At 48.2% G+C, this 27,167-nt stretch overlaps 1 protein-coding gene and 1 long non-coding RNA gene across 3 annotated transcripts in view; one reads left to right on the forward strand and one right to left on the reverse strand.

Moving 5' to 3' along the window:
- Positions 1-27,167, forward strand: part of PTPRT (protein tyrosine phosphatase receptor type T) — a 1,065,023-nt gene that overhangs the window by 1,034,798 nt on the left and 3,058 nt on the right. For both annotated transcript variants that reach the window (XM_029221736.1, XM_029221738.1), the window contains 4 exons: positions 1,708-1,857; positions 3,346-3,519; positions 7,007-7,138; positions 26,574-26,699. In XM_029221736.1, the coding sequence (XP_029077569.1) occupies positions 1,708-1,857; positions 3,346-3,519; positions 7,007-7,138; positions 26,574-26,699 (582 nt within the window). The remainder of the gene's footprint in view (positions 1-1,707; positions 1,858-3,345; positions 3,520-7,006; positions 7,139-26,573; positions 26,700-27,167) is intronic.
- Positions 3,493-24,739, reverse strand: LOC114894734. Its single transcript, XR_003793295.1, has 3 exons — positions 24,574-24,739; positions 23,893-24,027; positions 3,493-4,142 (listed from the first exon to the last, which is right to left on the reverse strand). It is a non-coding gene; the product is annotated as an uncharacterized LOC114894734 (long non-coding RNA).

Below are 27,167 nucleotides of genomic sequence, written 5' to 3' on the forward strand. Positions count from 1 at the left end.
CTGAGCTAGGCGCAGGGGATTCCAAGAGAGATAACTCATAACTCCTGGCCTCAAGTGAGAAGCAGACCTCCAGGCACTGCTCTGTCCACTTGGAGAGCCCAAGATCCGAGGGACATGGGAGGGGTTCATCTTTATTGAGTACCTACTATGTGCCAGGCGTCACTCCAGGCCTTTTGTATTCAGAGTATTGTTTCTACTCCTTACAACAACCCTATGGGGCAGCTCCTGCTGGTGCCCCCATTTTATAGATGAGGAAACTGAGAAATGGTGTCCCCAAAGCCTCATATAGCCAAACAGTGGTAGAACTTGGGTCCAGGTGACCCCATGTCCCACGTGCTTTCCCCTGAACCACACTGTCTCACGAGGAAGCCTTTTCTGCCTCTCCTACGCCTGGAAGCCATGGTTTGCTACTCCTATAACGAGCCCATCTTCTGGTTCTAGTGAGGCTGTAGGTGCCCGGGCAGCAGAGCTGGGGCAGATAAGGAGCTGCATCCATCATCAACCCTGCAAAGAGATATCACCCAAGGCTTTGGGCCTGGCCAGTCACTGCGGGCTCTGCAGGCAGTTCCCTCACTTACAGGCTCACACACCTAGACCCTGCTCCAGGCTCCAAGCCAACTCCCACAGGCCGGTCTGCAGGCTTCTTGGTGAGGCTGCTAAAGCTGAGAGGCTGCCTTGTCTGTTCCTGGGTTCATGCATGTGGAAGGCAGGCTCACTGCCTGGCGTTATGCACATCGTGGTCCTTGCTCTCTGGTGGGGGAGATAGGCGTTCAAATAGATCACCACAATGCCTCTAGATAAACATTTTATATAAAGAGATGGGCCAAGTTCTGCAGGAGAATGGTCGCTCAACAAACGTTTGTTAATGAGCGACTAGAACAGCAACAACTCCTGCCTGGTGGATTTGGAGAAGACTCTCCCAAGGGAATGAGACACTGAAGGTGTGGGTGGGGGGGATGGTGTCCAGGATGAGAGTGGCAAAGAGCTGGGATGGTGGAGGGGGTGATGCACGCTTCAGGAACAGCCTGAGACAAGGAGTTGAGGGCAAGTGGTTTCCTTGGTTGGAACAAATGGCTGTGTCCCAAGACACACTGGTTGGCAAGTGGTGAAATGAGAGAGGGGACGGAAGGAAGTCAAGCCTGTCGACACTGTGAAAGTATTTTATAGGCTGTTTGACACAGTGGACGGCTGGAGCCCAGCCCCTGCCGGGGGAGCTCTGAGATGGTGTGGAGTGTCTCTTCCAAATTTCCCACCCAAGAGAGGGAACGTAGGCATTTATCCCCAGGTCTCCATCTGGCATTGCTTGAGGCCTCCTTCCCACGGCATTAACTCTTTGGCCCTGCTGGGGATAAAGGCCCTCAGCCTGAATCTCGGGGATTTGCAGTAAGCAGCCTTCAGCAGTGAAAGGCGAAAGCTGACGGGCCATGGGCAGGACACCACGGGCACCTGCTACCACATGTCCAGGAGTTTCTAATTTTTATCCATGACTCTGCTGTTCAGTCTTACACAGGGAGCAAAATTCAGCACAGCTCAGACAGTCACCAAGAAACACGGCCACTCGGCCCTTCGGGTTATAGGATAGAAAGCAGTGATTCTGCAACGTGAATCATGCCCATCCTTCATAGGCACATGCTGAAACGTGGACAAGAAACTCCCGGGCCACCCTTCTTACCCAGTACCCTGTTCCCTCTCGCCTCGGCTTTGCAGGAGCAGTATGTGTTTGTGCACGACGCCATCCTGGAAGCGTGTCTCTGCGGCAACACGGCCATCCCGGTATGCGAGTTCCGCTCTCTCTACTACAATATCAGCAGGCTGGACCCCCAGACCAACTCCAGCCAAATCAAAGACGAATTTCAGGTACGAGCACATCCCAGGCTTCATGACCCAGCCAACTTCAGTGCCGCTGAGCACAGCCCTGGGGCTTTCCTTGCAAGAATGGCTTTGTATATATCCTTCCAGTGTCTGCATCTCCAGACAGCTGAGAAGGAATTCCAGAACAAAATGCCCGCCATGAGCAACTGCTCACCAGTGATTGCTGACACTTGTTTTTTGGAACTGAGGTCTTATTTAATTCTAGTCCAGGTTGTATGCGGAGACAAGTTTATAGACACAAGTGTGAATTTCAAGCTCCTCGATCCCTGCAGGGACCCAGGTCTTCTCAATATTTCTGTACAATTGGAGTGTGTCCTAGATCCTCACAATTCAAGGTGGGGTCTCGAGACCAGCAGCATTGGCTTCACCTGGGAGCTTGTTAGATGTGCAGAATCTTGGGTCCCACCGGACCTACTGAATGAGAGCCTGTGATTTAACAGTATCTCCGGGTGATTTAAATGCACATTAAACTCCGAGAAGCATCACCTGAGGGCACAGCTCAGGCAGAACAGATCTGCCCCCTTGGAGCCCATGTAGCCAGAATGGTGGCAGCTTTGGTCTGGAGGCCTGGACTTGAATCACTGAGTAAGGCAAAACCAGAGTCCAGCCCATTGTCCTGAGGTCAGTGCCAGGGTCATATTTTGGGCAACAGGAGCTGTGAACAGGCAGGAGGAAGCAAAGAAGCTTCAGGACCAGAAGGGCCAATGCAGGTCCATGGTTCCACGGGCAGATACCCCAGCCAGGTCAATGGCTTAGTCCTCCTTCAAACAAATAGACTTTATTGATTCGGAGTAGAGAGCAAGGGCTGAATGGGGGAAGGATGGAGGACACGGACCCCTGGTGGTTGCACGTAGCATCTAGTCTCTTGGCTGGGGCAGTTCAGCTCTAGCCCCACACTTGCAAGACTTACTCTGCAGAACACAAGCCCTGAATTTTTCAGACAAACTAGAGCTTGCTCTCTGGGAGTCTCTCACTCATCCTGGGCGTCTCATCCAAGCATCCTTCCTTCCATTCTCAAACAGCTTTCTCTCTGAGAGGCACGCTGCTAAAATCATTTCTCTCATTCTGTGGCACTTCAAGTGATATTTAAAAGTCATTAGGGATTCCCTGCCCCCACTCCCCACCTTATGACCTCCTGGCTGGCCACCATTTCATGCAGGATGGCTGAGAGGAGTAACTCAGCTCAGATGATTGGCAGGTGTTCAGAGCCTGTGTCTGAGCCCGCATGAGTGTGTGCCGTCCCTGCAGCCTTGGCCCTGTGGTGGTGTCCCACAGCCCCTGGCAGAGGCCCTCAGCCCCCAGGGCCTGGAGCAGCCAGCAGGAGATGATAGAACGCCACCACGGAAGAGAAGAGTCCTGGGAAAAGGACTGGAGGGACAGGCTTGGAGGATGAAGGGAGTTTGAACATTGCTGCCTCCTCTGTTCAGGGCAACCATCTAAGCAGTACCTGCCTATCTGCCCTTGACCCCATAGACCCTCAACATCGTGACTCCTCGCGTCCGGCCCGAGGACTGCAGCATCGGTCTCCTGCCCCGGAACCATGATAAGAATCGGAGCATGGATGTCCTGCCTCTGGACCGCTGCCTGCCCTTCCTCATCTCGGTGGATGGAGAATCCAGCAACTACATCAATGCGGCACTGATGGATGTAAGCGGAGCCCTGCCAAGAAAAGCTCCTGGCTGGCATTCCAGGGAAAAGCTTCTTCCCAAGGGGGAGGTGGCTGGAGCCCAGGGCCTTGACATCCCCCTGCCCAAGCCAGCCTCTCCTTCTGATCTTTTTGGCCCACAAGACCTTTCTCCCCCTGAAGGCTCTGATCCAGACCTATATAGAAGCTGTGCTTTTAGCTCTTTTGCTCCCATAAAGGTCTGAAAGAATAAACCAAAAGCTTAAAGTGGGTCCCCTGACACCACAGTGAGGCTACAGGCCTGACCAGTCCCCCTTCCTGCTATGTACAGAGCTGACTCTCAGCCTTAAGTTCAGTTCAGGAAACATTCTACATGCCAGCCATGTTCCTACTGTTCTCTCAGGGGCACCGTCTCCTGCTTTCTCAGCATCAAGTCCAAGAAGCGCACACCTCCTTTGACCTGGTTTGGGATTAGGGGGTCATGTTCCTACCCCAGGGGGTCCATGCTCCTGACTTGTATGCTTCTGCCCTGGGTCCTCCAGCTACTGCCAGGTATCATCCCTCCACTTCCAGGATGTGAGATGTTTGCAGCTGGAAGGAACCGTGCATCATCCAGTCTCATCCATGCACTTCCCTGCAAAGGAAACTGAGGCCAGAGAAAGAGACTCACTCAAAGATACCCAGAGAGCTAGTGACTTACTCTAGAATTTATTCCTTGAGCCTCCCCTCAGTTTACTTGATTCAGTAAGATGCAGACATCTTTCCTCCCAAGACTCGGGACCAAGAACACCATTGCTTGACTGGGGAAGAGCCCTTCCAGGTCCCTCTCCCCACCTATACCTGAAGGTCAAGTCCATCCAGCCCACATGAACCTCCCATCTTACCTGGAACAGGAAGGAACATGGGGTACTGTCCGCTGGGGTCAAGGCCAACTACCTCTCTGACCACTAATCCTCTTGAAATTTATCCCCAAGCATCCTAAGTGTTTGTTAGAGGCAGAGGGGTGACAGGAAGTCAATGCTGACAGGAAGTCAGTGCCTATCTCAGCTTTGTGGGCGCCTGCCCTGGCCTCTGCCCATAGGGTGCCCAAGTCCTCCATGGAAACCCTGGCTCTGGGTCCGGAAGCAGGGAGTCTTGTCCTGGTCAGATCAAATAGCTGGATGTGGAGGGAAGACTGCAGGCTTTAGCCTGGAGTCTTCCAATGTCAGTGTGTGCACGTATGCATGTGTGTGTGTATGTGTGCGTGCGTGCGTGCACACACACGTGTGTGGTGAGAGATGGGGCCTGGGGTTGCACCCACACTTCCAAGTTCCTTCCATTGTCGTCTCCCCCTTGTCCCAACTCCCCCTCCTTTCCTTCCTCATCCAAGGATCAGATACGCTCCTGGCCTCCGCTTAGTATATTAGATGCTGCCTAGAGTCAAATGCCTTCTGCCAAACTCTGATGCTGACTGTGTTTTTTTGTTTTTTTTTTTCTGACTGTATTCTCTTTGTCCACAGGGCATTTCTCCTGTGAGCCATCACTGGGGTCTTTGCCTTTCTTATTTAAAAAAAAAAAAAAGGTCCTTATCTGTATTCCAGCTCGGTTTCGGCATTATCTGGTAACCATGGCAGCTTTGCTGCTAGCAGAAAAATATGAAGTCCTCTGGGTTAATTTTTAATGTTTCCCTTGGTAAAGGACGATGTTATCCATGAAATGGATTGCCAGCTGATCCCTGAAACCCGGCAGGAGCACAGATCTCGAACATATTTTCAGATAAGGCTTTGTCAGGTATGCTGGCCTAATAGAGCATTTATCACAGAGACAGGGAAAATGGAAAGAAAACTAACATTCACTGAGTGTTGGGCAGTATGTCAGATCCTGAACATAGACTGTCTCATTCTGCATTTGGATATGATTATTTCCTTTTTCTGGATGAGGTACTGAGGGTCAGAGAATTTCCATGACTGTCTCGAGGTCAACGCTCTCAGAAAGGGTGGAGCCAGGGTCTGAACCCTAAGTCTTTTGACTCTTAAAGCCTAGATTTTTTTCCATGTCTGGAAATGTCTGCAGACCAGCTTCTGCCACTAGAGTTTGGCTTTTGGGGGAACTCAACATTCTGTTCTCCTAGATTCTTCCTCTGACCATTCCACTGGCAGGAGAAGACCCTTCGAAGACAAGACCCCCTAGTGCATCTGTGGCATCCATGGTTGCAAGGCATTTTCTTTGCCATCAGGACACCAAGAAATAAAAGAGCAATGGCAGGTGCTTTAGGTATTCTATTTGGCAGAGTCTTTTGCCAGAGACGTTTCCTGGTTTGAATGGGCAAACTCTTTTTCCCTCCCCATCCTTCTGCTGCCCTGTGACTCCACCGGAAACAGGCATGAACAGTCACTCAAGAAAACTTGTTGAGAATATGAGTCATTTCTCAGGTTTTACAAACCACTGATGAAGCGGAGATGCTCCCCAATCTTTCCAAATACCTTCTCACAGGTACTATAATAAATAGCACCCAGTTGAAGCTTCAGATGTAGTCCAGACTCACACAGCCCATTTTCTCTGGGCCTCAGTTCCCCACCTGTAACGTGGGACTGAGTTTATTCAGTTGTTTGCCGGACCTGTACTGGGCGTCTAGTGTGCCGGCCATGATGCTAGTGCCAAGGATGAAGAACCGAGTCAGGGATGGTCCCGCCCTGCCAGCGGGCTCACAGCTGGGTTCTTGCTTGCTGCACTTTCCACGTGCATATCTTTTCAATCTGTACCACAGCCATCCCTTTGGAGTTATGAATCCCATCTTCCAGCTGAAGAACCTGAGATTTGGAGAGATCTAATAACTTTCCAGTGCTCAGCACTGATTTAAAAAAATTCACTCTATAAATGAGCTTGAATGAATGAATGAATGATTGGGTGGATAGATGGATGGATGGATGGATGAATGACTTATAACGTACAACTGGCAAAGCTGGGTTTGAACCCAGGTCTGCCTGACTCTAAAACCTGAGCACCTTCACTGCCCCATTGGCTCACAGGACACAGTGCCCACCTTCTGCCAGACCAGCTCAGCCCACATTCCAGCCTTGGGGCAGGAGTGAACCTCTTGCACTATGAGCCCCTTCAGGAGGCTCTCTGCCTCGGGCTGAGCCAACCCCTCCTCCATCATTGTGGGCACAGGGACACAAAATATCCCTTTTATCCCAAGAGGTGCCTTGGCCGGCAGAGCAGCAAATCTGCATCCAGAATCTTCCATTTCATATTGTAATGAGGATTGTTTGCTGAGCTCCAAGTCATAAATAATTTATTGGATAATCCCCATCCGAGTGACACCTTCCTAATGAAATGTCTTAGTCTGGAGGAGAATGAGTTCATGATGAGAAGGTCCCCTTTGCCACCAGGGCACCCTGAGATAAGAACGGGCAGTTGCTTTGTGTAATCTACTTGGCAGACCCAGGGGGCCTCTGGCACCAACTCGTCATTATCAGAACATCGCTGATGGGTGTGTATTTCATGAAGCCTGTGTCGTTCTTTCGTCAGAGCCACAAGCAGCCTGCCGCGTTCGTGGTCACACAACATCCTCTACCCAACACCGTGGCGGACTTCTGGAGGCTGGTGTTCGATTATAACTGCTCCTCTGTGGTGATGCTGAATGAGCTGGACACTGCCCAGGTAGGAGGAGGCCTGGCCCAGCCCTAGGTGCTCAGGTGTGTTCGAGCAGCCGTGCCCAAGAGTTGGAGGGACAGCCCTCTGCTGCCTCTGCCCAACCCAGCTGCCCTCTGGTGGGCACTGTCTGCCAGTGAGCACCAAGCCAAGCCCATTCAGCTTCCAGCTGAGGCCAGGGAGTCCCCTGCCAGGCCCTGCCACCCCCCCACCCCCGGCCCTCCCAGTTCCAGCAATGACTCCCCCTGTCTATGAGCTTCATCCAGCTCCCTCACTGCCCAGGACCAGAGTCTGTTGCTCCATCCCCCAGACACTGGTGAGGGTATTGCTCCTAATCATGCAGAGCTCACGGAGGAGGCCCCTCCCCCAGCTCTGAGCATCTCCAGCCGTGCAGCACAGCCTCACAGCCTGATACCCGGCCACGCGCAGCCACTCTCCCCCCTCCGTGATGCAGCCAGACTAACAGAGCCTGGGGCTTGAACCACTGACCCCTTGCCCACTGATCACCCCGCCGAGGCCTGGCTTTACCACAGGTGACCCTTGTGTCCCAGCAGGCCGTGCCTTAGCTACTCTGCATGTGACATTTCCAAGCATCACGTGCCTACAGCACATTGGTCAGGCCACAGGACACGTGTCATGGGGCAGCTGCTGGGGCTCACACCCCTGTGGCAGGGCAGCTGTTCCTGGGTGGAGGCGGTGATGATGGCCTTGTACGGTTTTGGAAAGCCATCCCATCACTGTCTCGAAGGAAACCCAGAGTAACTCAGAGGATTCCCTTGTGAGCACTGGCCTTGGGCAGGCCTTGTGTGGGAAGAAGAAAAATGGGTCTGAGCTGTAGCCTCAGCCCTCCAGGAGCTCACACTCCTGCTACACAGACAGATGAGCAAATTGTCCCCACCTTGTGTGGCAGCACTATAATAGAGGTCAGCCGCAAAGTGCTGTGCTGGCCGGGAACGGAGAGCAATTACTTCTGCCCAGAGGGTGAGGGAAGACTTCAGAAAGGTGACTTTGGCCCGGAAGAAGGCAGCAGAGATCTGGCGTCCGGGGGATGAAGTTGCTGGGTAAGTCTCTCCAGGCAGAGGGAACAGCAGGGGCAAAGGCCCGCGGGGGTCACTGTGTCGGCTCATCTGCAGGAAAGCTTCGGTGGCAGTGGGGCTGGGGGGATGTCAGGAGGAGAAGAGGGTGGTGATGCTGGACGATACAGCTGGGCCAGCTTGCAGAGGGCCGCCCGTGCCGGGCTAAGGGGTTTGGGTCTTGGTCCGCAGTACGGTAAATATCAGACTTTTACTCTTGGAAGCAACAGAATCCTTTCTGGGAATGAAAGCTTTCGTGCAAGCCCAGCCTTTGAAACAGTGAAGCAGGAGGTGGTGGGGTCGGGAGCTCCACCCACGCTAGTCTTTGGGCTCCTCCTGGTGCCCCTTCCTGGGAGAGTCAGCCGCTCTGGGCACTTTGGAGGAACCCCTGATGTTCTAGGAGCGCAGGTAGAAAGCCCTTGCTGTGCAGGGAGGAGAGACACGCGGAGCTGAAGTGGGGGTGTGGCAGAGTCCGAACTCCTGATAGGAAACGGTCTGGTGAAGAATCTGGAAACAGGAGAGAGTGGAGGTCCACAGGTTTAGGGAGCAGTTGGATGTGGGAGGTGAATGAGAAGTCACGGATGGTGACAGGGGTTCTCGTGTGGATAGTCAGGCATCTGGGATGCGACTGGCCAAGGTGGGGAAGGCAGGCGAGGAGTGTGAGAGGCAGCAGGAGGTTTGGGAAGGCAAAGAGAGGAGCAGGTCACAGCTGACCCCTGAACAAAGCGCGAGTCAGGGGCGCCAGGCATCCATGCAGTCAGACGTTCGCTTATAATCTGTAGTCGGCCCTCCATGTATGGGGCGCCTCTGTGTACAAGGCTATTCCGTATTCGCCGTTACTCCGTATCCGCGGTTCCCCCGTATCCGCAATTCTGTGTCCCACGGATTCAACCAACCGCAGATCCTGTAGTACTATATTATTTACTATCGAAAAAAATCTGCATATAAATGGACCCGCACAGTTGAGACCCATGTTGTTCAAGGGTCAACAGGTAGTAGGGCAGGGGTCCGCAACCCTCTGGCCACGGACCCCTGCTAGGGACCAGGCCGCACAGCAGGAGGTGAGTGGCGGGCGGGTCAGCGAGCAAAGCTTCGTCTGCCACCCCCCATCGCTCCCCACCCCCCCCCCCCCCCATCGCTCGCATCACCGCCTGAACCGTTCCCCCGCTCCCGGGTCCCTGGAAAAACTGTCTTCCACAAAACCGGCCCCTGGTGCCGAAAAGGTTGGAGACCACTGTAGTAGGGGACAAAATTGAGCGCAACTTGCGATGTGCATGTGGGAGTCGTTCAGGAGAGCGTCTGTTCATTCATTCAGTCCACATTTGTTGAGTAGCCGCTGTTTGCCAGAAGCTGTTCTAGGGTGCTTGGAAATGCATCAGTTAACATGACAGAGAAAGCAAAACAGCAAATTCCCATCTTTTATGCAACTTCTATTCTCAAGCAGGAGAGAAATAAACAGCAAACACTTTGTAACGGACTTAATTATGTGTTAAAGGTGACAAGTGTATGGAAAAAGAAAAATAAGAGGGCAGGGCAGGAAGGCTGGTTTGGGGCACGGGCTGCGCCTGTAATCGAGTGATGAAGGTGGTCTTCATTGAGGTCATATCTGAACGCAGATTTGGAGGAGGTGCAAGAATGCACCACGTGGGCTTCCCTGGTGGCGCAGTGGTTGAGAGCCCACCTGCCGATGCAGGGGACACGGGTTCGTGCCCCAGTCCGGGAAGATCCCACATGCTGCGGAGCGGCTGGGCCCGTGAGCCATGGCCGCTGAGCTTGTGCATCCGGAGCCTGTGCTCCGCAACAGGAGAGGCCACAACAGTGAGAGGCCCGCGTACCGCAAAAAAAAAAAAAAAAAAAAAGAATGCACCAAGTGACCATGTCAGGGAAGAGCATCCCAGGCAGGGGCATGACCCGCACCAAGGATTTATGGTGGTGGAACAGACGGAGGCCATTGCCACTGGAGCAAAGCCAGTGTGGACAGCAGCAGAAGGTGTGACACAGAGACACAGCAGGGCCAGGTCATACGGGCCTTGGGGATCATAGGAGGAACTTGTGATTTTACCCTGAGAGAAATGAGGAGCCATTGACAGGCCTTGAGCAGAGGAGCGACTTGAAAAAGTAATTGGACTTGTTTCTTTAAAGCATGCCTCTGGCTACTGTGTGGAGAACAGATGTTGGTGCGGGAAGGGGCAGGGTTGTTGCTAAGAGCAGAAGCAGAGAGGACAGAGAGGAGGCCCCTGCAGTAATCCAGGTGACAGGTGATGGTGGCTTGCGCCTAGGTGGTAGCAGTGGAGTGGCTTCTGGGTATATCCTGAAGGTAGACCCAACAAAATATCCTGCCAGACTGAATAGGGAATGTGAGAGAAAAAGGGGAAGCAAGGATGACTCTAAGGTTTAGGGCCTGAACGATGGATGGTTAGGATCTGAGATAAGCATGAAATATGACAGATTCCCATAAAACAGAGACCCCTGCAGAGTGCCAAAGTCAGAAGGCATCACCACCCCATCCCTTTGCCTGAAAAAGTAAAACAGTGAACTCTGGTCCATGAGTGAAGCAGAGCCCTTTTCCCAACATTCCTTATTGCAAAACTGGAGCTCAGGCACAGAGGAGGAGTTTCAAAGAACCTCACTTCGGGACACGTAAAGTAGCAAGGGTCAAGGTCATTGGCTATAGCTCCCCCTTCAAGGGTGGCTCTTGGGTGAATGAAGATCTTTCAGCTCCAGATGTTGGCGCAGCCTTTGAGAGCTGATTCTCTAAACGCGAAAACACCAGGCTCAGAAGCGCCCTGAGGTTGGCTGCCGTATGCAGCTGGCAAGCATCCCCTGAAATCAGCAGGTGAATAGAGCACTCACTGATAGAAATATCATCACCACAACAGCTGGGCGCCTTGCGAAAATAAACAATGACACAGCGTGAGCATCAGAAAAGCCGCCCTCAGCACCTGGAGGGGTGGCGCTCTGAAGTGGCATCAGCACTTGTCTGCCAGCCTGCCCAGGCTGAGGCAGCCCACGACTTTGGCCAGTCCAGCAGCACAGACGGGTCTGCCATAGGTCCTGAGTATTGTTAGACTGCTCCCAAGAGGACCAGTGCCACATCCTGTGGTTTGACTGGGGACCATCCGGTAAGGGCTTGTGTTGGTGGCTACCTATCATTTGTAGCAAAATAAGGTTGTGCAGAGGATGAAAGATCTCCAGGTGCTTTATTTTCTTGCACTGCTGGCCAAATCTGTCTGCTTCTGTTCAGAATCCTGTACCACGTCATTCAACCAGCCATCCCCAGCCACAGATATTTTTCCATTCTCCGCAGTGGCTGCTGTTCAAAGACAGTTATGAGCAGTGGGGGGCTCAAGATAAAGACTCCCAAAGCAACTTTATTGACCTTAGAGATTTTTTTAAGCTCTTTGGGACTCCAAAGGGCTGTGGTCAGATGAGCGGGGCAAAATCCTAACCACAGCCTCCAGCGAATGACACTGTGGTTTCTGAGGGGCACATCAGGAAGAACCTCTTCAACTACACCGAAGAGCATTGACAAGATCTCTTCCATCTTTGTGGGCTCTATGATGAGACCAGAGTCCATGGGGACCAGACACCAGAGAGGAGCCCTCTTCTTGGTCAGGCCACACCCACTATCGTTTAGAATCCTCTGTGCCCACCATGGGGTGGGTCTGGGTGGTAGACAGAATCTTGGCCCCCCAAAGATGTCTACATTCCTAATCCCTACATCTATGAAGGTATGAGTGGTAAATGGGAATTTGCAGATGTGGTGAAGTTCAGGATCTTGAGATATGTAGGTTGTCCTGGGTTATCCAGGTGGCCCTGCTGTTAGAGTCTTTATAAGAGGGAGGCAGGAGGATGAGAGTCAGGAACAGATCATGTGACAGTGGAAGCAGAAATTGGAGTGATCGGGCCACAAGTCAAGGAATGCCGGCAGCTTCTAAAACTGGAAAAGATGAGGAACGGCCTCTCCCCCTAGAGACTTCAGAAAGGAACACAGACAGCTCAGCTGACACTTCGATTTTAACCCCTGAAGCCTCATTTCAGATTTCTAACCTCCAGGTAAGAAATTTGTGTGGTTTTAAGCCACTGCGTTCGTGGCAATTTGCTACAGCAGTTCCAAGAAGCTAAGACAGGCAGCAAAAATGAAACCAGAAATTCAGACCTAGAAGCGTAGGAGTTACAGCCCGTGCAGAGTGTGAGACTGAAATCCTGGGGAAAGCCAGAATCAGCCTGGGGTACCGGGCTGGAAAGTGGCTTGAGCTGGAGAAATCCGTGTCCCTCAGGAGCCGTGAGGGAGTAGGCTGGGGAGAGGCAAGGAGAACCTCTCACCAGTGGCAAGAGGCGTGCTGAGCCAGAGGGAGGTCTTTTAAAGGTCAAGGAGCATGCTTTCTGGGCCACATTCAATCAGACATTCATCAACATACATTTACCGGGAACCTACCGTGTGCTAGGCACAAACCTAGACACAGCAAAGCACAAAAGAGGCACAAAAAAGTCCCCAATCCCAGGAGCTTCCCTGGTGGCGCAGTGGTTGAGAGTCCGCCTGCCAATGCAGGGGACGCGGGTTCGTGCCCCGGTCCGGGAAGATCCCACATGCCGCGGAGCGGCTGGGCCCATGAGCCATGGCCGCTGAGCCTGCGCGTCCGGAGCCTGTGCTCCGCAACGGGAGAGGCCACAACAGTGAGAGGCCCGCGTACCACAAAAAAAAAAAAAAAACCCCCGATCCCCATGGAGCAGGTGTTCTAGGGAAGTACTATCCACCTCCTAGACTCTCTTTGGCATCAGACAGGCTGGAAACATCTTTAGCTGGAACCATTGCACCAGGACCCTCAAGCTACAGGGAGAAGCTGAGCAGGGAGCAGAAGGGATGGGAGAACTGGGTCCAGGCAGCATGTCATGTTGCCCCAAGCACTGCGGGCAGGCAGCACCGGAAGAACCAGCAGGGGATGACCGCCATGACCCCACCCGGCCTGGAGTCAGGTTTGGGGGTCAACGAGACCTGGCCTCATTTCTGTTGTTTCCATAGAATAAGTGCTGGGGCTTGAGCATTCCTTGAATATTCTACTCATTTATGATATTGGCTCTGCTTGGAGGATCCCCTGAGCTGCTCAGTATTTTACTTGTCTCTAATTCTAGGCAGTACGCTTTACCTTGCTTACATCTTAGAGATTTTATAAACTAAGTGTTCTCCAAACACCATTCAATATTTCCCATGTCTTCCCTCCAAAGACTTGCCACTTTGAAAGCCTTTATTTCCCAAACTGTATTGACTAATTCATAATGTATAACTGTCTCAATGCATTTCTGATCTGCAGGCCATAGACAAAGCTAAAACAATGAGGTGCTCTAAAGCCAGAGACTCGGTGTCCTCCACTCAGGACAACAGTGTGATCCCCTTTGGCTTTTGAAGACCTTGGAGATAGCTCGTTGTCTTCTCCTACCAACTATATGGACGCCACTGTGGAAACCACTGGTCTGACCCAGGTCCACTTCCTCTCATTTTGCAGGTCAGGAAGCTGAGGCCCAGGCAGGCTTTGTCCAAAGTCCCACAGCCACCCCTGACCCAGGCCCAGGGCCCCCTGCCAGGGATGGTGAAGACTTTCGCAGCCGTTTAAACAGCAGGATTTCCAGGGCCCCCGTGCCTGATAAGCAGTGGCTTGCTGGTACCTGGGTATATGGAGCAGGAAGGAATGCTGCTTACTTTAAAACAAACAAGGGCCCCAGTTCTGAACTCCCGCCATGGAAAGTCTTGAGAGTTCGGGCGATGAAAAGCCAAGTGAAAAGGTGAGGGAGGTGAGGGCCAAGAACATGCCTTCCCACGGAGCTTCTGGAAGTGAGAGAGGCAAGCTTGTCATCCTCCCAGGAAGAAAGCGGGGGCGATGTTTCAGAGATGTCTTTTCCTGTCATTGTGCCTGGAAGGCAAATAGCAAGCACTGATAGCCCCATTTTTAACTTGACTTGTGAAAACACAGCCTAATGTGCTAGCAGAATACACGGGATGCCCAAGTCTGTGTCTCTGCATTGCAGGGGGTGGTGTTTCTGTCTCAGCCCCCACTGGAACAGTAGAATAAGGAGTTTGGGGTCAAGAGACCTGAGTTCAAGTTCTAGCCTTGCCACTTACTTGCTGCGTTGCCTTAAGCCAGTTTCCTACCTTGTCAAAGCCTCAGTGTTATCATCTATGAAGTTCGTATAACTCAGATGCCAGCCAAGTTCACTCTATCTTTGAAGATTTAAACAAAATAGGCTCTGTTTCCTCTTCCCCTTCCTGTGGGAAATTCCACTGTCCACCCCCAAGATTTCTGGGAATTCCAAGGGGGTCCTGTATTCATGTCCACTTCCAAGTTCCAGCTCAGGCTTTACTGGAGGCAGTAAAGGGGTTCATATCCCAGCAACGCCCGTGGCTGAAGGTGGAACATTGCACATCCTGGTTCTTAAACCCCACCTGTCTCCTCACACCTGGTGGCTGGCAGCACATCTTCTCCCCTACCCTGTTGCCCAAACCACTTTCTTCCTTCCTCCCCCCCCCTTCCCCCCCCCCCCCAAAAGCTGTTCCATTCTTAAGCTGCATAATTCATCTTTCTCTTTATTACCTCCTTCCAAAACCTGCCCTGAGCCTTTGTCTTCCACCCACCCTACTTCCTCTGTAGATATTTTCCTAAACTCCCACCCTTCCTTCCCGGAAACAAACTCTGATGTACCTAAGAGTGAGTTTCCACCCACTACATGGAATTGCAGTATCACCTCATGGGACGATGGATAGGTGAATGGAGAATGGATGGGCAAATGTGCTTTGATTATGGTCCATGTGCCTTTCTCTCTCTCTCCCTGGCTTCACGCCCTCCTCTTCCCCTATAGTCTGTCTTCCTTACCTGGCCACAGTGTTAAAGCCAATGATATGTTTTGGGCTCTTTATGGGAGTCTATTTAAATGAATTTTGTCATCACTGATCTGAACTTTAAAACCAATTCAAGTAACTCTTATATTTTTCTCTTAAAAATACTAATTCACTTCACCTTTAAGTGGCCTGGGATTGATTCCCTCCTATGGATCACAGGGACCTTGATAAGTAGAGTCCGTCATCTCTAGAAGCTATATTACTTGGCTTTTCCATTTTATCAAAGTCTTTTTTTAATTAACAGAAGGCATAACTAAGGTGCACTGAAATATGCTTTAAAATTGTTTATTCCAAAAATAGGCCATATGCTAGTTTTCAGCTAACTCATCAGAGTGTGTTCATTTCAGTGACTAACAAGCTTTCTGATTCCATCAGCAAGAAAATGATGTCTAACAGGGAGGCAACCTTGGTGTTTGTTAGATTTCGTGTGTGAACGTGCACCTCTGAAGGACATCTTTCTGTGTCCCAAGCAGCAGTGGAGATCACCAGGTGGAATAATGCACGGCAGCTCTTCCAGGGCTGTCCACACAGGCTTCATGACTTTCGCTTGGTTTAACCTGTTGTGACAATAAGTAGCAAACACCCCTCTGCTTTTCCAGGAGAAGCGTGGCCATTTCTAAATCAGCAGCAGCAGCTGCAGTGGCCTCCCTCCCTGGCCCCCCGGGCGTGGTCATCAGCCCAGCCGTGTGCATCTGCAGTGGCGAGGCCCTCCCTATGGGCAGGAAACACCACCCCTCCTAGACGGATGGGTAAGAAAGGGAGGAGAAGCAGAGCACCAGGATATAAGGTAGGAAGAGGCTGGGCTATAGGCTAAAGGATTGGAATCTATCATGGAGACAGCTACTGCAAAAGTTTCCCATCTAAGGAAGAAAGTAACAATGTTACATTGAGTGTATGTGTGGCCCCAGGTCAGCTGGGTCCTTGTGGTTTTAGACCGCCAAGTGGACTTCCTTGAACCCCCTATTTCCAGGGCCTTAGGAAACCATAAACTCCTCTCCCCAAGATTTCTATAACCTTTTGTTCCTCTTTATTTTAAATTTTTAATATTTTTAAAGGTTACTTTCCATTTACAGTTATTACAAAATATTGGCTAGATTCCCTGTGTTGTACAATACATCCTGGAGCCTATCTTACACCCAATAGTTTGTACCTGCCACTCCCCCACCCCTTGATTACCCCTCCCCCTCCACTGGTAACCACTAGTTTGTTCTCTATATATGTCTGCTTCTTTTTTGTTATATTCACTAGTTTATTGTGTTTTTTAGATTCCATATGTAAGTGATATCATACATTTGTCTGACTTATTTCATTTAGCACAATGCCCTCCAAGTCCAGCCATGTTGCTCCAAAGGCAAAATTTCATTTGTTTTTATAACTGAGTAGTATTCCATTGTGTATATATACGACATTTTCTTTATCTTTTCATCTGTTGGTGGTCACTTAGGTTGCTTTCATATCTTGACAATTGTAAATAATGCTGCTATGAACATTGGGGTGCAAGTATCTTTTTGATTTAGTGCTTTTGGGTTTTTTTGGATATATACTCAGGAGTAGAATTGCTGGGTCATGTGGTAGTTCTATTTTTAATTTTTTGAGAAACCTCCATACTGTTTTCCACAGTGGCAGCACCAGTTTACATTCCCACCAACAGTGTATAAGGGTTCCCTTTTCTCCACATCCTTGCCAATATTTATTATGTGTGTTCTTTTTGATGATGGCCATTCTGACAGGTATGAGGTGATATCTCCTTGTGGTTTTGATTTGCATTTCCCTGATGATTAGCTATGTTGAGAATCTTTTCATATGCTTATTGGGCATCTGCATTTCCTCTTTGGAAAAATGTCTATTCAGCAGAATTTTTCAATCAGCAGAATTAAAAAATGTGAGTTGTATGAGCTGTTTATATATGTTGGATATTAATCCCTTATTAATGATATTCTCCCATTCAGTAGGTTGTCTTTTCATTTTGTCGGTGGTTTCCTTTGTTGTGCAAAAGCTTTTAATTAGGTCCCATTTATTTACTTTTGCTTTTATTTCCTTTACTTTAGGAGATGGATCCAAAAAAATATTTCTGTGACTTAGAGTGTTCTGCCTATGTTTTCCTCCAGGTGTTTTATAGTATCTGGTCTTACATTTAGATCTTCACTCCATTTTGAGTTTATTTTTGTGTATGGTGTTAGAGAATGCTCTAATTTTATACTTTCACATGTGCTGTCCAGTTTTCCCAGCACTACTTATTGAAGAGACTGTCTTTTCTGCATTGTATATTCTTGCCTCCTTTGTTGTAGATTAATTGACCATAAGTGCATGGGTTTATTTCTGGGCTTTCTATCCTGTTCCATTGATCTATGGTTCTGTTTTTGTGCCAGTACCATACTGTTTTGATTACTGTAGCACTGTAGTAGAGTCTGAAGTCAGGGAGCATGATTCCTCCAGCTCCATTTTTCTTTCTCAAGATTGTTTTGGCTCTTCAGGGTCTTTTATGTTTCCATACAAATTTTTTAATTATTTGTTCTAGCTCTGTGAAAAATGCCATTGGTATTTTTATAGAGAGTGCATTGAGTCTGTAGATTGCCTTGGATATTATGGTCATTTTAACAATATTTATTCCTCCAAGAACACAGTATATCTTTCTATCTCTTTGTGTCGTCTTCAGTTTGTTTCTTCAGTGTCTTATAGTTTTTGGAGTACAGGTCTTTTGCCTCCTTAGGTAGGTTTATTCCTAGTTATTTTATTCTTTTTGATGCAATGGTACATGGGATTGTTTTCTTAATTTCTCTTTCTGATACTTTTTTGTTAGTGTATAGAAATGCAACAGATTTCTGTATATTCATTTTGTATCCTGCAACTTTACTGAATGCGTTGACGAGCTCTAGTTGTTTTCTGGTGGCGTCTTTAGGATTTTCTATGTATAGTATCATGCTGTCTGCAAACAGTGACAGTTTTACTTCTTCCTTTCCAATTTTGATTCCTTTTATTTCCTTTTCTTCTCTGATTGCTGTGGCTAGGACTTCCAAAACTATGTTGAATAAGAGTGGCAAGAGTGGACATCCTTGTTTTATTCCTGATCTTAAAGGAAATGGTTTCAGCTTTTCACCATTGAGTGTGATGTTAGCTGTGGGTTTGCCACATATGGCCTTTATTATGTTGAGGTATGTTCCCTCTCTGCGCACTTTCTAAAGAGTTTTTATCGTAAATGGATGTTGAATTTTATCAGAAGCTTTTCGGCACCTATTGAGGTCATCATACGGTTTTTCCTTCTTCAGTTTGTTAATGTGGTGTATCACATTGATTTGCGGATATTAAAAATCCTCCCATTCCTGGGATAAATCCCACTTGATCATGGTGTATGATCCTTTTAATGTATTATTGGATTCGGTTTGCCAGTATTTTGTTGAGGATTTTTGCATCTAGGTTCATCAGTGATAATTGGCCTGTAGTGTGTGTGTGTGTGTGTGTGTGTGTGTGTGTGTGTGTGTGATATCTTTGTCTGGTTTTGTTATCAGGAGGGTGTTGGCCTCATAGAATGAGTTTGGGAATGTTCCTTCCTCTGCAATTTTTTGGAATAGTTTCAGAAGGGTAGGTGTTAACTCTTTGCTAAATGTTTGGTAAAAAATTCACCTGTGAAGCCATCTGGTCCTAGACTTCTGTTTGTTGAGAGTTTTTAAATTACTGATTCAATTTCATTACTGGTAAATTGGTCTGTTCATATTTTCTTGTTCTTAGTTCGATCTTGGGAGATTATATCTTTCTAATAATTTGGCCATTTCTTCTAAGTTGTCCATTTTATCAGCATGTAGTTCATAGTAGTCTTTTATAATCATTTGTATTTCTGTGGTGTCAGTTGTAACTTCTTTTTCATTTCTGATTTTATTGATTTGGGCCCTCTCCCTTTTCTACTTGATGAATCTGGCTAAAGGTTTGTCAATTTTGTTTCTTTTCAAAGAACCAGCTTTTAATTTCATTGATCTTTTTTAATTTTTTTTTTTAGTCTCTATTTCTGCTCTGATCTTTCTTTCCTTCTACTAACTTTGGGGGTTTTCTTGTTCTTCTTTCCCTAGTTGCTTTAGATGTAAGGTTAGGTTGTTTGAGATGTTTCTTGTTTCCTGTGGTAAGTTTGTATCACTATAAACCTCCCTCTTAGCATTGCTTTTGCTACATCCCATAGGTTTTGGATCGCCATGTTTTTGATTTCCTCTTTGATTTCTGCAGTGATCTATTGGTTGTTTAGTGGCATATTGGTTAGCCTCCACGTGTTTTTTTGCAGGTTTTTTTCTTGTAGTTGATTTCTAGTTTCATAGTGTTGTCGTCGGAAAAGATGCTTGATATGATTTCAACTTTCTGAAATTTACCAAGGTTTGTTTTGTGGCCTAGCATGTGATCTATCCAGAAGAATGTTCCGTGTGCATTTGAAAAGGATGTGTATTCTGCTGCTTTTGGATGGAATGCTCTTTATATATCAGTTAAGTTCATTTGGTCTAATGTGTCATTTAAGGCCTCTGTTGCCTTATTGATTTTCTGTCTGGATCATCTGTCCATTGATGTAAGTGGGATGTTAAAGTCCCCTAAAATTATTGTGTTACTATCGATTTCTCCTTTCACGTCTGTTAATATATTTAGGTGCCCCTATGTTGGATGCATATATATTTACAATTGTATCTTCTTCTTGGATTGATCCCTTGATCATTATGTAGTGCCCTTCTTTGTATCTTGTAATAGTCTTTAAAGTCTATTTTGTCTGATGTAAGTATTGCTACTCTTTCTTTTGATTTCCATTTGCATGGAATACCTTTTTCCATCTCCTCACTTTTAGTTCTGTATGTGTCTCTAGAGCTGAAGTGAGTCTCTTGTAGGAAGCGTATGTACGGGTCTTGCTTTTGTATCCATTCAGCCACTCTGTGTCTTTTGGTTGGAGCATTTAGTCCATTTACATTTAAGGTAATTGATATGTATGTTCTTATTGCTGTTCTGTTAATTGTTTTGGATTTGGTTTTTTCTGCTTTCTTCTTTTGTTCTCTTCTCTCATGATTTGATGACTATCTTCAGTGTTATGTTTGGATTTCTTTTTCGTGTGTATATCTATTATAGATTTTTGGTTTACAGTTACCATGATGTTTTGTATAGCAGTCTTTATATATAGATGTGATTATTTTGAGTTGATGACCTCGTAATTTCAAATGCATTTTTAAAACCCTCATGATTACTGTTTTTGATATATTTTATCTGTTTTGTGTATCCCTTAACTGCTTATTGTGGATATAGATGATTTTACTACCTATATCTTTTAACCTCCCTATTAGCTTTGTGTGGGGGTGATTTCCTACCTGTACTGTATGTTTGCCTTCACTGGTGAGCTTTGTCATTTTGTAATTTTCTTGGTTCTAGTTGTGGCCTTTTCTTTTTTGCCTAGAGATCATTTAACATGTGTTGCAAAGCTGGTTTGATGGTGCTGAACTCTTTTAGTTTTTGCTTATCTGTAAAGCTTTGGATTTCTCTATCAAATCTGAACGAGAGCCTTGCTGGGTAAAGTATTCTTGGTTGTAGATTTTCCCCTTTCATCATTTTAAATGTATTGTGCCACTCCCTCCTGGCCTGCAGAGTTTCTGCTGAAAAATCAGCTGATAGCCTTATGGGAGTGCCCTTGTATGTTGTTACTTTTCCCTTGCTGCTTTTAATATTCTCTATTTATCTTTTTGTCATTTTAATTACAGTGTGTCTTGGTGTGTTCCCCTTTGGGTTAATCCTGTATGGGACTTTCTGCGCTTCCTAGACTTGGGTGATTGTTTCCTTTCCGTGGTTAGGGAAGTTTTTAGCTATTACGTCTTCAAATATTTTCTCAGGTCCTTTCTCTTCTATGTGAATATTGGTGCTCTAGGTATTGTCCCAGAGGTCTCTTAAACTGTCCTCATTTCTTTTCATTATTTCTTCTGTTCAGTGGCAGTGATTTCCATCACTCTGTCTTCCAGCTCACTGATCCATTCCTCCATATCATTTAGTCTACTATTGATTCCTTCTAGTGTATTTTTCATTTCATTTTTTGTATTCTTCATCTCTGTGCAGTTGTTCTTTATCTCATCTCTTTGTTTAAAACTTCTGATTTCTCCCTCTGTACATCCATTCTTCTTCTGAGTTCTTTGATCATCTTTATGATCATTACTCTGAACTTTTTCTCCGGTATATTGCCTATCTCCACTTCACTTAATTCTTCTTCTGGGCTTTTATCTTGTTTCTTCGTCTGGAACATGTTCCTCTGCCACCCCATTTTGTCTAAGTTGCTATTTGTATTTTTATATATGTGGTAGGTTAGTTACGTTTCTCAGCCTTGCATAAGTGGCCTTCTGTAGAAGATGTCCTGTGCATCCCAGCAGTGCACTCCCCTCTCATCACCCAAGGTATATGCTCTTGGGGTGCCACTCTTGGGGTGCCACCTAAGACGGCTGCATGGGTCCTTCTGTTGTGGCGGCATATGTGGGCAGTCTGGTAGGCTTGGTTGGCCCCTGGCCCAGTTGGTTGCCAAGCTCTGCCTTGTACAGATGCTGTTGGCTGCTAGCTAGTGTGGCCTGGTCACAAGGCACTGGCTGCAGAACCCTAGGGGTGTCCCAGGGCTAGTGCTGGCTCACTGGTGTCCGGAGTCAGGGTCCCGCAGGCTCTTGGGCTGTTGCTGATCCCCTGGCAGGTAAAGCCAGGTTCAGGGGTTAGTGCCAGGCAAGCAGAGCCAGTTCCTGGAGTCTGGCTGCAGGGCCCAGGGATCCCTGAGCTCATTTCAGGTTGGAGGGGGGCAATTCCTGACACAGTTGGGTATGGGGTCTAGGGTATCTCAGAGCTTGCGCTGGCCTGCTAGTGGCCAGGGCCCAGCTGGTCCCAGGGGTAGGCTCTTGCCTACTGTGGGTGGGGCTGGGTCTGCAGGCTGTGGGATCATAGTTTTCTTGCATCTGGTGTTTGCCTCCTGGTGGGTGAGGCTGGTCTAGAGGCTAATGTGGGCTTCCTGAAGGGAAGGGCCTATGCCTCCGCACTGGGAGGTGGAGTTGGGTCTTGGCCCTCTGGTGGGCAGGCCATGGCTAGGGGCTTTTCTAGAGGTGACTGTGGGTTCATGAAGTCTTTAGGCAGCCTGTCTGCTGATGGGTGGGGCTGTGTCCTTGCCCAGTTAGTTACTTAGCCTGAGGCATCCCAGCACTTGCGCCTATAGGCTTTTGGGTGGGGTTGATGAGCTAGGATGGCAGCCACCACCAGCAGTGTTCACATGGTAGAATGTTCCCAAATATGGCTGCCACCAGTGTCTATGGCCCCAGGGTGAGCCACAGCCATCCCCATCTCTCCGGGAGGCTCTCCAAGACCAGCAGGTAGGTCTGGCCCAGGCTATCAAATTACTGCTTTTGCCCTGGGTCCCAGTGAGTGTGAGATTTTGTGTGTACCCTTTAAGAGTGAAGTCTCTATTTCCTCCAGTCCTGTGGGACTCCCGAAATCAAGTCCCACTGGCCTTCAAAGCCAAATGCTCTGGGGGATCATTTTCCCAGTACCAGACCCCCCAGGCTGGGGAGCCCAACGGGGGGCTCAGAACTCTCAGTCCTGTGAGAGAACCTCTGTAATGTAAGTATTCTGTAGTTTGTGGGTCGCCCACCCAGGGGGATGGGATTTGACTATGTTGTGGGTTTGCCCCTCCTGTCTCTTTGTGGTTCCTGCTTTATGTCTTTAATTGCAGATCTTCTGGTGGTAGATTCCAGTCTTTTTCACCGATGGTTGTTGTAGATAGTTGTGATTTTGGTGTGCTCATAGGAGGAGGTGAGCTCTGGGTCTTTCTACTCCACCATCTTGGTGGCTCTCGTATAAACTGTCGATGCTTATGTGCTCATGGTCTGGCCCTTCAGTTCACATGGAAGTGGAGCTGGGACCACGTAAGTCACCAAGGGAGCAAAGCTCAGTTCCTCACCAGCTTCCACAAGAAACCCCCATGCACACAGAGCATTGTCCGTGTTTGTTATTATAAATTTGCTTAATATTTAGGAGTTTAGGAGAGGGGGGCTCACATGACACACTGATTCACCCTCAGCCCTTTCACTGATTCCCTTATGCTCCTACTTTCCCTCTTCCATCTCCTAGGTCCCTTTCAAGAACAACCCACAGGCCTCTCTCCTCTGACATGCAGAACAGTGTCCCCATATCACAGGTGGCACCTGTCCCCACTGCGCTGTCAGGCTGGCTGACCAGGAATTTTCACAAGGGCAGTCCTTTGGGTATTATTATCCTAAAGGGAAATTTTCATATGGGCTGCTAAGTAGAGGGAAAAAGACCCTTCACTTTATCTACCTTGTTTTGAGTGACCCTCTCCCACACTGCCAAATAATTATAGCTTACATTTATGGAGTACTTACTAGCTACAGACTCCTGTGCTAAGTAGACACATTCAGATTCACAGCCACTCATCACTTAACCCAGAGAAGCTAAGAGATTTGACCAAGTCACTCAGCTAGGGAGTGACAGGGCTGGGATTTGAGCCCAGGGCGCTTCAAGCAGGAGCCCCATTATCTTTTGCTAAGCTGCATACATGGGCCAAAGTGGTGGTACCCACTGAGGCACAACCCCAGCACTTGGACACCAGGACAGTCTTGAGCTAAACCTTAGAGGACATTTCTTATTGATGAGAATTATTTCCGAGCCCCAGAGGGTCACCAGGAACAGAGCATGCGCTTCCCCCATTCTCTCTTCCATTTCCCATGGCTAGATTATGTGCAGCATCCTGGCCTGGGGGCAGACCCTGATGATCCATGGCAGCTGAAATACCACATCTGCCCACACGTTACCCGGCTGAATGTCACCCAGACCATTGCTGATGTCGTCTCACGGATTAGGGAACTCAAGCGAAAGGCTGGCTCTGATGTAGGATTAGAAGGACCCCTGCAACCTTTCCCAGCCCTCTGGACATGATGGAGAGTGACCTGGAAAATCAAATGCAGAGAAGTGTCCCAAAATAAAGGAGTCTTGTTTGAGGCAGAGTAGAACCTATTAGCTTGAGAAATTGGTCTGGAAATCTTATTAAAAGAGACGAATCGTTCCACATTCTCTCCAGACTGAAAATATTGGGGATAATAGACTTTCCTTGATGCCTTGGACCCATGTACCTCATGTCAGGATCAGAGCCAACCTCTGGCAAGGCATGATTCAATGCAGGTAATGAAGGCAATTATTTTTTTTAAATTGGCAGTTCTGATTAATTCTGATTTCTCTAGCCAGCCACAGACTTATCTATCCTGGTCCCTCATTACTGTGAAGGTTGCAGGTCAGAAGAGCCAATGGCAAAGAGAAATGAAGTTCAAGTTGTGGATTTGTCATTACTGCACAGCTCAGCAGATGACTGTCCAGCCATAGAGACCGCTGTGACCAGCACTCCCCACCTACACACACACACACACACACACACACACACACACACACACACACGGAAAGCAAGGCACCATTGCATCATGAAACTTAATCTTGCTTACCTTTGCTATTTAAGACGGGTGATAACAGGAAGAATTCTTCAAATTTATATGTTAGCCATTATCATTATTGTTGTTATTTTTGTTCAGCACCTAGAGGGTTCAAGAATGATATGAATCGCTGGAATATAGTGGATGCTGGCACTCTGCTAAGGGCTTTCTTCCCGCGTGTTCTCTTTTTATCCTTAGAACAGCCCTATAGGACAAGAGTTGGCCAACCTTCTCTGCAGAAAGAACCAGATAGGAAATACTTTAGGTTTTGCAGGCTGTGTGGTCTCTGTCACAACTACTCAAACCTGCCGTTATAGCTTGAAGGCAACCACAGAAAGTATGTAAATGGCTAATATAGCTAGATTTCAATAAAGCTTTATTTACAGAATCAGACGGCTGACCAGGTTTGGCCAGTGGGCCATAATGTGAACAAATGTTATCCCTAAGCTGGAGTTTAGGTTCCACAGCTAGGAAGGTGGGAGATGTGCGCTTTTCTCTCCTACGGTCTCCCTCCTCCCTGCTTGTCCATTCTGCCTCCAGTTCTGGAGGAAGGATAGAATCAAAAAAGTCTTTGCATGTGACTACCCAGGGTGAGTTGGCTGTTCTCTCAATGCAAGGGAAAGCGATCACGTTCCTGAAAATCCTGCATCCGTGGTGGTTATGAGGAGGCCGCCGGATTGCCGTGGGTAGCCTCTGTCCATCTAGTTCCTTGTCTACAAGCTGAGCATAGGCTGTGGCAGACCCCACTGAGATGCCAGGATTGCAGAAGCTTTGGTGGGTCTCAGCTACATCTTCCGGGAAACCCCCAGGTGAAACGGCTTTCTAACACGCGGCCTCTTGATCCATGCTGGGGTGGTCCCAGCGAGCCTGCAGCCTCAACCTTAGCTCTCCTCCTTGCCCCCGGACAGTGTCCATCTCCACGCCCCTTGGGAACCAGGAGTTGAGGAAGCATGCTTTGCCTTACTCTGAGCCACAACCTGTGCCACCTACCTTAATATTTCTTTCCCCAACTATAGTCATCTAGTGACTCAACAGATACGGGGCATAAAGTATCTGTCTCTCACTCTTGACGACACTATAAACTTAAGGGACGATTTAGGATCTTAGACCAGGCTTTCTTAGTCTCTGCACCATTGAGAACTGGGGCCAGATTCCTCTCAGGGGGGCCGTCACGTGCATTGTAGGATATTTAGCAGCATCCTGGCCTCTACGCACTAGATGCCCATAGCAGCCCCCACCTGTGATCATCAAAAATGTCTCTAGAATTGCCACATGTCCCCTGGGTGACAAAGCAACCTCTGCTGAGAAGCATTGTCTTAGGTTGAAAAGCAACCACTGCCTTTTGCTCTCAGCTGTAGGTTCTAATTTCTAATTCCAAAAAAATAGAAAAGGTAATAGGCAAGACCTCTCAATACCATGTTACATTATCTTTTGGTGCAAGGTAAGCATAATTAGCCCCATTTTACACAGGAGAAACTGAGGCCTGGATGGCACAGCTAGTAAGCAGCAGAGACTGGATTTGAACCCAAGCCTGTCTGATGCCAAAACCTATGTATTTTTTAAAACTACTCATGATCTGATGATGAAATAAACACCGTGAAGGTTTTCTAGAATGGGGGAAAGTTGCTATGATTTGTGTTGAAGTAAAGATTTTAGTTGCCCTTCCTCAGAGTGTTCTATCTAACCCTTACAGCAGCACAAGGTAGACAGTGTTTCCCCCATTTTACAGATGGGGAAAACTGAGGCCCAGCAAGCCTAACGAATGGTTTGAAATCAGCACAGCAAAGATGTTTAAGCCCAGTGTTTCTGTGCTCAGAGCTCTGACTTTTCAACAACCAGGAAAATGGGTAGCTGTTCCCCAACAGGAAAGCTGAGCCTAATTTCCTACATAATACTCTTACCTTTCTAGCCAATGTGTCCTGCAGGCAGTAAGAAAGGTTTCATGATAAATGAAACCAATGCCCCCGGCCCCTGACCTTAGCCTTTTTCTGTGACCCCTTTCCTTACCTCAGCTCTGTATGCAGTACTGGCCTGAGAAGACCTCGGGGTGCTACGGGCCCATCCAGGTGGAATTCGTCTCCGCAGACATCGATGAGGACATCATCCACAGAATATTCCGCATCTGTAACATGGCTCGGGTAAGTGTACGGCTGCCGCTGCTTCCCAGACTCCTCCTTCCCAAAACAGATGGAAGCTGCCGGGAGAGGACCCCGCAGGCCAGCCAGGAGTCTGTGCTGTCCTCTCCTGTTCATCTCGTCCTTGGGGAAGTGATGCCTTTGCCAATTCCGGCTCCAGACCCAGCAATGGCTCCCACACACAGAGACACATAGGAGAACATCCAGCCTGCCACCTGCCTGTTTCCTGACACACTTGCTGCCATGTAGACACAAAATCTCAGAATGTAGCGCTTCCCTGTGTCACGCTGTTTCGGCATGAGTTGATGCAGCCTTTGATTGGATCCAGTAAGCTTTGGGCTAGATGGTGGGAACACCAAGATGGAAAATAGTAAGTTGCTTCCATGAGGAATTTCACTGCTGGGTGGAGTAGTATTGGGTGGGAGGGAACAGATGAGTGATCTATGAAATGGTGGCTAACTAAAGTGACCT

The sequence above is a fragment of the Monodon monoceros genome, unplaced genomic scaffold (assembly GCF_005190385.1).
Source record: "Monodon monoceros isolate NGI ecotype Baffin Bay Population unplaced genomic scaffold, NGI_Narwhal_1 Super_Scaffold_13, whole genome shotgun sequence".
NCBI lineage: Eukaryota > Metazoa > Chordata > Mammalia > Artiodactyla > Monodontidae > Monodon > Monodon monoceros.